This window comes from Schistosoma mansoni (genome assembly GCF_000237925.1).
Source record: "Schistosoma mansoni, WGS project CABG00000000 data, supercontig 0164, strain Puerto Rico, whole genome shotgun sequence".
Taxonomy (NCBI): domain Eukaryota; kingdom Metazoa; phylum Platyhelminthes; class Trematoda; order Strigeidida; family Schistosomatidae; genus Schistosoma; species Schistosoma mansoni.
The window spans coordinates 55,854-65,328 of record NW_017386053.1 but is presented as its reverse complement, the minus strand read 5'-3'; the positions used below and the strand labels follow the sequence as shown (position 1 = coordinate 65,328).

The 9,475-nt window shown below is 32.0% G+C and overlaps 1 protein-coding gene across 1 annotated transcript; it reads right to left on the bottom strand.

Moving 5' to 3' along the window:
* Nucleotides 1–3,758: 3,758 nt before the first annotated feature.
* Smp_094930 (early growth response protein, putative) lies at nt 3,759–5,541 on the bottom strand (the record flags this gene model as incomplete). Its single annotated transcript, XM_018797509.1, has 1 exon — nt 3,759–5,541. One exon carries the CDS (start codon nt 5,539–5,541, stop codon nt 4,051–4,053), a length of 1,491 nt encoding a protein of 496 aa, XP_018646771.1. The 3' UTR covers nt 3,759–4,050.
* Nucleotides 5,542–9,475: the final 3,934 nt, after the last annotated feature.

The following is a 9,475-nucleotide window of genomic DNA, read 5'->3' as shown; positions in this document are numbered from 1 at the left end:
AGAGGGCCCTTGCTAGCTCTAGCAGTGGTGATTTTTAAGTTTATCTGACTTTCTTTTGAAAGCGCCAACGGATGGAGCTTCAATCACGTGTTGAGGCAATGAATTTCATTCGTTGATGATTCGATGGGAAATACGATAGTCAGCTAGCAAGTTATTTGCTCTGGGTTTGCGAATATTAATCTAATGTCTTTGTAAATTCTCTGTTTTGGCAGACAAGAAAAGTGTGGGCATATCAGGTGCAAATTAATCACTAAGAAATTCGAAAACTGTAATCAAGTCGTCTCTGATTCTTCCATATGACAAAGAGAATAAGTTTAGTTTAGCCAATCGTGTATCATACGAGAGCTGCTCTATTCCGGGAATGAGCTTAGATGCTTTTTTCGGAACCTTTTTCAAAAGCTCACTGTCTGTTTTAAGCAGTAGCTAGTCGCTTGTATGCAGTACTCAAGTTTAGGACGCACAAATACTGTGTACAAAGAAACTTTAAGTGTCGAAATGGCTAAAGGTCCTACGTACTGACCATAGATTCCTGAAACCATTGGCAGCTATTACGTGGCAGTATCCAGTAGTTTTTAAATCCTGACTAACGATGACTCCTAAGTCGTTATGTGTCTGGATAACAGGTAGCTCAATGTTATTCATCATGTATGTATCTGTACCTTGATAACCAATATGTATCGCAATGCACCTGGAATCATTGATCGGCAACTGCTAATTTTTGACCAGTCAGATAATTTTCCCAGGTCTTTTTGGAGCTCCAAACTGTGACCTTTACTATTTATCGCTCTCCATATCTCGACATCATCAGGATATAGCAAGACGATCATTTAAGGTCATTTACATGCAAGTGGAATAACACTGGCCCCAAAACTATACGCTGAGGCACTCCACCAAGCACAGTTTTCTAGCTGGACAACTTGGAGTTCACCTTTACTCTTCGTTGTTGCCTATCTAGGGAGCTTTTTATCCACACCAATAAATCATTTCTAACCCCGTTATTACCTGACTTATATGACAGCAGGTTTCGAATAACTTTGTCAAAAGCTTTGCCGAAGTCAACGTAGGCTAGATCCATAGGTAAATTTTGGTCTTTAAGAGAACAAAAACTTTCACAGGCTACTAGTAGGTTGGTGAAACATGAAAGATCTGTTCTAAAGTCATGCTGCTTTACAAGAAGAATCCGCTTTTATTGAGGTATTTAATAATCTTTTCCAAACTTTTTATAACCACGCTAGTCGGACATACAGGTCGGAAGTTCTCAGATTTGTTTCTCCTACCTATTTTGAATATAAGACTTATAACGATGAGCACGTGCCACAATAATCAGCGTAGTCCTAATCATCTTACACAATTAAACATCTCGTTTGAATTTTCAAGCTTCAGTACTTAAAGTATGGTGGTTTTGAATGTCTCACGATGTGTTGAGGAGCGTTTGGGCTAAGCTTGCTAGCATTTGCAAAGGATGCGTGGCACAGGGTACCCACTCGTGATCTGGTACTGATGTGTAACCAAGCGCCTTCAGCTAGTTTTATCCAATGAACCTAATGCGGTCAGCATCAAATTTACCGCCACACTACCAATCAGGAAATACTAAAGTAATATTATTACGACGGAAGGAGCATAGCTGCAGTCAAAATTCAACATAAAGCTTATACTTGGTCAAATATTGAACACAAAACTTAGTGACGAGAACCAAGAAATTTTCCATAATAATCCAACTAATCGATACTGCAAATATCCAGATAGTGATGCATACTGCACAAAGAAAACATTCATAAATGTGCTAAAATCTTTGCATAAAAACTCATATTAATGCGTTGAGATTTATTTGAAGAATATGGATATACTTGAAAACATAATCTTATGAAGATAAAATATTATTAAATCGAAACCAACAAAAAAATAATGTTGCTTGGTTTAGCAAAAATTTTCGTGCTCTGCTAGTTGGTTCCGTTAGAAATGGTTAATATCCCATGTAAGTTTAAGCCGGTTAAGTGTTTATGTTGTCGGTTGTTCTCAGGTATTCTATGCTGATCTCTTACATGCTCTCGGTCACCGTAATCGAAGCACCAACTGTAAAAGTATTGCATTTTAAATATTCTGGCTGTAGTCAAGCCACATCAGAAGATCAGAGTAATACATTCACCGGGTAAAAATACGTATATCCTATATTTTTGAACTGTTAACATGTAAATGGTGGTTGTCTTGAGTTAAGAACATGAGGATCAGAAAAGCTATCCCATTGATCGTATCGACTTACCACGTACTAATTTAATAGCTGTGAGTCGTGCGTTAGCTTTTAGTTCATCTTCTTTCACGTGAATATCAGTTACATAATGAATACCATAGGATACGTTCGATTATCCGGGGATTCGTAGACAACTGTAGATAAGAACTGAAATATTAACTAGACAGAAAAACAAAAGCTTCAGAATGATCATAACCAAGTCACTTGGTTAGTGGACACATTCACGTAAACTGAATCTATCAGTCAATGAGAAAAGTAATAAGTCAATACAAGATTACTGTTCATATCGTAAGAGAAATAGGTATCAAAAAAATTTAAAAACAATGGCAACACAACTAGTGAAGCACAAATGCTGAAATTTAATTTTGATTAAACAGTGTTGATCATCATAGAAAAAAGTGTAACACATCAATCAGTTTAGAAGTTTGGGCTGATCTTTTTCTAAGAGTCAACTAAAGCTTCTTCAATCAACCCTTCAGCTCAAAGTGCGCGACACTTTCAAAAATGCATGTATGTGTTGTTTATTTTACTATCTATCTGGCTTTCTTGCAACACACTGTTTTCCCTATTAAACACTTGGTGGATTGCTTCATTAACCAAATTTTGACAATATGCATATAGATTACGGGTGATTATGGATTTATTTTATTCCTGCACGTGGTTACCTCTAGACTTGACCACTATTATCAAGATAAACGCAAAAATTCTTGAGTTAAAAACCTAAACTCTTTCTATATTTTCTATCGAATCAAATATTCTGTTCCCAAATAACGGATAGAAAATTAAGAAAAAAGCATCAGTTTCTATGAAACCTGTATTTATTTCTGTAGGAAAAAAGAAATTTTAGTGACAAAGAAAAAAAATACTATCCAAGATGGTTAGTTCAAGGTTAAAATGTGCATTCGTATCAATCACTTTAATAGTGAAAATAAAATTTCAAAATAATCATTCTTTTTTTTGTTATTCGTTTGGTTTGATACCTACCTATCTCTTTAATCTTCTATAATTTTAATGTTGGTAACTAAAAAATAATAAAATATGATTATTTTGCTTGTAATCTGAATAAATAAAAAATAAAGCTATAATAAGTAGATAAGAAAGAATATAGAGAAATAAGAAAGGCAAGTATTTAAACATTACTTAAATGCAATTCTCTTCAAAATGTAAATAACCATAGAAGGAAGATTGAAATTGCACAGTAAATTCAAGAAAGTAATGAAATACTGAATATTGGACCTTCGTATTAGAAAAAAAATATCAAATTAAGCATACATGGGGATTATAATTGTGACAGAAAAAGTTAAGCAGATCAGGAGAATGTCATTTTGTTATTCAGTTTATTTGTATGTTTTGGGAATTTATATTTCTCGTCTTCATATAATGTTAGGATAGATGAATTCGATGGAATTAAATGATATCTAATAAATTTGGAATATTTTGAATAATTTCATCTTTCATATAAGCTTTTTTCTTATTGAATGGAATGAATGATTTCATTGAAAGAACACAGGCAACATCATATTGTGTTATTTAGAAAAATAAAATCGGAAAGAAAAGTAAGTAAAGGAGAACAGAGTTTATCATTTGTAAGAAAACAAACCTATTTAGAAAATAATTAAATGGAACATTCTTTAAACAACGTAAAAATGAAGTATTATTTCAAATTTGAATCAAACCCTTCAGAATGATATCGCTATAACTGTTCTAATGAATAGTAAAATTAAAAATATAGCTAATATATAATACTTGTATGTTGCATGTATTTATCATGTACATAGTTGACAAATGTTGATTTTTTTTGATCATGAAGAATCACTTGTTGTAACTGGATGGGTTTGTGGAGTAATTGTGTATATTTTCCATTCAGGTAGAGTAGGTTGTGATGACGTAATGTTCAAATACGGCAGACCTAACATCGGTGTTGGTTGACAACTTGGTGAAGGAGATAAAGTTTCCATTGAAATATCATGAAATCGTGACACATTAGGATTAGATTCAATTGAAGTGGTTTGCCATGGAATCGGTGTATAAACAGATGGTTGAAAAGTAACGGAACTCAGATACGAACTTTGTATTGATGTATGAATTACTGATGTACTTAACAGTTGTTCATGTGAATATGTGTCTATCTGTTCCTGTGGACATGGTATTTGGGCTGTTTTGTTAGAAAACGAGCTTTCACCTGAGTGAATCTCTTTAATTAGGCCACAATTGTGAACTTTTTTATGCCTTGTACGTTCATCGGACCGAGCGAATTTGCGTCCACAAGATTCACATGTATATGGACGTTCACCAGTATGAGAACGAGTATGTGTTCTTAGATGGTCAGAACGGCCAAATGAACGTGGACAGTACTTACACATAAAGGGTTTAGTTCCAGTATGTATTCTATGATGCCGTTTAAGTTCATCTGGGCGAGCAAATCGTTTTCCACACTGTACTTCAGGACAGAAATATCGTCGTTTTTCCAAAGATTCCCCACTTTGTCTAGTTGAACTGGAAGGTACAGTGGTGGTAGAGGGAGTAAATGTTTTGTACATCAATGTTGATGGTCCTGGTTCAGTAGAAAGAGATGGAGCTGCACTATAATCCACCATGTAACTAGTAAACGTTTCAGTACTTAATGGTCTGGACGATTGGCTGATAGAAAAAACATCAAAATAATCTTTGGAGCATGGTATATTATAGTCTTGTTCAGATGGAGCTGATTTTGGATGAGAAATATGGTATATATCTGGCCTTTCAAATATCGGCCCTTCAGGAACTGAATAGTGTCTTTGAAGGGGTTTTTGTGTAGATGAAATAGTGAACTGTGTATGACTCTGTTGTTGTAAATGTGATTCTTTATGTGTTTTCATGGGATACATCTCTGGTTCTATAAAAGGTACAGGCAATTTTATGGCTTTACCCTCCATAGGTGAAATGGTTTTTGAGGTGAAAGTAGTCGGGTCAGTACTCGTGGATGATTCTTGTTTCAAGAATTCATACGGACAGATTGATGGATGTTCAAGTATTCTGCTTTGATAAGGGAACTTTTCTCTCTCGATATCAAATGATCTCCTTGGATGTTTACGCGCATAATTTCCAGAAGCTGTGCTCACCGAGGTATACAATGGTGTTATTCTAGATTCCTGTTCAATCCGACTAGTAGTGAAGTGATAAATACCAGGTTCACCATATTTGGAAGATGATGGTGTAATACAACTCTGAGTCTTTTCATGTTCACCTATTTTAGAAATATATGGGACTGGTTTCTGAGAAGACCCTGCAAATGTTACAGTTGATATCTCCATAGTATGAGATGGTACTTGCCGTTGACTTTGAGAAAAATATAATATATTCTTAAATTCCTGACCTAGAAAAAAGTTGTCACAAAAAGATTAGTCAATTAATGCACTGAGAAATAAGAATCTTTATCATTCGTCGCTAAATTTTATTTATCAAAAAAAAATACGACACTTCATCTTGATGAACATTAGATGTCTTCCAATTAAGACAACCTAATAAATCTTTTTTAAAGAGCTTCAAATTCTAAATCGGTAAACACAAAATACTTACTTCATTAGATGAATATATCAATGAAGTTAAAGTTCTATCTCTCTGAAAGCCAATATTTTATGGATTATTTGTTTCATTGTTATCATGAGTCATAATTACACATCAAACTGTGATGTTGGATGACAAACTATGGTGCTATATGTGCCCGTTTCTGTAGTAATTAGAGTGTTTTTACTGACTTATGATTTTTTTTGGAGAAGAAAGAGAAATTCAACATAACAAGGCTAATGTGTTTAAAACTTATTTACAATTGTAGTATATGTGAAATGTTATACAGACCTGTTATTATATTAATTTATAAAAAGTTAGAGACTAGTGTTTTTGCAGCGCTATCGTTTTGTTGACCTTAATAACATACTTTTTAATTGTTGAGTGAAAATATTTTCTGAATTATTTGTGAAAAAAGACATCAGTATTGTCAAATAGTTAAGTAATAAAGCGGTTTTTTCTGAAGAAATATCACTGTAATAGGATAATAAAAATTTGTTTGGCCTTAGAAACACATTTTTATATAAGGAATGCGTCATCCCCCCTCAAAAATGTATAAGTCAAACATATGTTCTGATACACTTCATTGGTAGATAGATAGATAGATAGTGATTTAGAATTTGAAAGGAATAATTTGACAGATGGATATGTAAAACGTTCAATTCTAGAATAACTCTTTTCTCCAAAAGTAAACTTCAATAGGAAAGTAAAACATTCAAAAATAACATTAAGTTTTTAGATTTTATTTTATTAGTAGTCTATAATGAAAAAATAAATGTGTTATTTTGTTATAACGTTATTCTAACCCTATGCCCTTTAATGTTTTCACTGTATTAATCAATAGAACTATTGCACTATAGTGTAAATTTCACTGTTTAAATAATGGGTTATTTTATTGTTTATTAAGAACATTATTACATAACTGAATCAAATTAATCAGTCTTTTTCTTTAGTATACAATTATATACATAAAATTTTATATTTGCATATACTTAATCATCAATTTTAAGTATAGGACATTAAATAAATTTGTTGCTCATAGCTTTGCTACTGTTTTAATTGAAATCCACTGGCATGCTTACTAGAGCTAGATATAGTAATCAAATAGAAAGTGAAGCAACTAGTTCATTTGAGAGTACCATATTCATTCATTTATGTTTCATAAGTGTTACAGTAGAAGTTTCAAAATTATTTCCATTGAGTAACAGAATTAGAGTAGTAGTAAAAGATAAAAATGGCGGCACTCCCGATTTCTTTCTTTCTTGACACATATCTACCGCCTTACTTATATCCGTTCTAAAATGTAAGCTGTTTATCATAATGATGTAATTTGGTAATCAGTTGTTTGAATTTAATGTCTTCAACATTAAGTATATTCAGTTCCATGACTGTTTGTAAAGATCTTAACAAATTAAAAGTAGAAAGTATTTAGATTAATATAAACAATTGAGTACTTTATAAAACCATAATAACAACAGAGTTCACAAGCACTCATTATGAAAGAAAGTAAGGTCCCAGAAAATGTTTTCTAAGTTTATAATCTTCCTGTCATAATTATAAAACTACCATTAAGGAAAAGCTAAATTTCTATTAATAGTAAGTCAGTAATATTTCAATCTATATTTCAATCAATTAATATCATAATTAATTTTAATTCACTTAGTATTGTTTGTTTGAATCTTTCCATTGATATTTAGGACTGAAACTGGTCATTCTCTTACTGGCATATGTGCATACTCTGCGTATTGCCTCGATATAGCCTTAATTCACAAGCATTGTAAGCAAAGATGGAGTCCCAAAGTGAACATCAACTCTGAGATGCAGGTACATCCAGCTGACGAGTCCCAAATAGGACGAAACGCGCGTCCTGGATTCCACTGCTAGCCACTATCCATCTTTGCTTATAAGTAATTTTAGCCTTAAAACCGAGATGTTAAGGTTACTTGTTTATTATTGTAGCTGTGTGATATTATCATCCCCATCTGTCATTCTGATTTCTTTAACAATTACATCACATCATAAGTCAGCTAAATTATCTTTATCTCAGTGAAAAATTTTATTTCAAAACTTCTCTTTATTTGTAAATATTTTCTGTTTGAATAAAATTCCGTTTTTCAGTTGTCTGTTCTATAAGTATTGATGGACAATTAAAACCAAAATATTTAATTGATCAAATGAGAAAACCATCGTCTGAAAAAATCTCTTGAAACGTTAGGAATTTTATTAATTTGATATTTAATCAGTGTATATTCACAGTTACTTAGTCATCTAGTCGAAAGGAGGATGAAAGTAAAAATAAAAAGCAATAGAAGTAAATATCAGGGTAATACCCTTATAATCAATATAACCATTACAAAATGTAACAAGCAAAGGTCCAAACTTGGTTTTTAGAAGATAAGCTACTATATGATACCTAGGTATCAAAAAAGAATGGCAAGTCAGATTCAAGTAGATAACTTTTGAAAAGAGTAGAAGGATTTTACTTTTATTGACGTTATGTTTCTATGAAGCTCAAGTAGATTCTTAGGATGGCTTTACGTATTCTATATTATCATCTATATTATCATTTATATCAACGAAGACAAATAAGGACTCGAATTCGACCAGTAAATACTGAAATTCTGAATCATTGAAAATCTAAAAATAGTGTTAAATTACTGTAACCAAGACACTCAGGTCATTTGGGAATCAACTGACGCGTCAATCTAAATCAAACCAGACAGTTCACTAAGGTAGAAATTTCAACCGAATACCTCAAAGTTAATCTGTCAAAATATTCAGGGGGTTTGAAAGGACATTTGAAGACAGTGAAACCTCCTTCGGCATCTAATCACAAAATAAGTTATCATTGAGGATTGATCTGTCGTCTGCAAAATAATTTTAAGCGGCTCACTTCTATCTTCAATAAAAGCTTTGAACCCACACAACGAATATAAAAACACTAAAAACATAAAAATATTGAGCATATTTAACAACATATGTTCATCCTCTGAGTTATTAGATTACTACTTTTAAAATAAGGATGATTTAAATATTATTGTAGCAGTCTAAGGTTATCCAGCCATGATTTTGTAGCGCATCCGATACTCAAAAAATCATTGCTAGAGAATGTAAACATCGGTAAATAAAGGTATTGATTTAAATGTTATTAACTAAATGTAAAGTTATCATTAATAAAAATGAATCTGTACACAAAACCCAATCAAGTTTAAAACAGATACATGTTTATTAATTAATTAGTTAAAACAAAAATTACACTCGAATACTTTATTTATATAAAACCTTTCAATTGTCAACAATTGTATACAGTTCAATTTTTAAAACAAACAGAAAATAATAAAAACATTAAAACAAGTTGACAAAGGCTTAAAGTCATGTGATTTACCTACGCATTCAATAAAATGAATAATTATATATACATACATACGACAATTTGCCCACGCAATAATAATTGTTTAATTTGAAACGTGTTGAAAATGTTGTTTTTCATTAGTCCTCGTTCCTATTTTTTTCTCTTTTATTCTCTTTCGTTTCAAAGTACATGTAATTCATGACTAGTCATTGTCTATTGTTAATAATTTTATGAAGAGGATTGTTAAATATAATGTTTTGTTACTGAGTAATGTAAATAAATGTCATTTGGAATCAATTCAGAGGATGATGCAAATTCATTCTACAGGA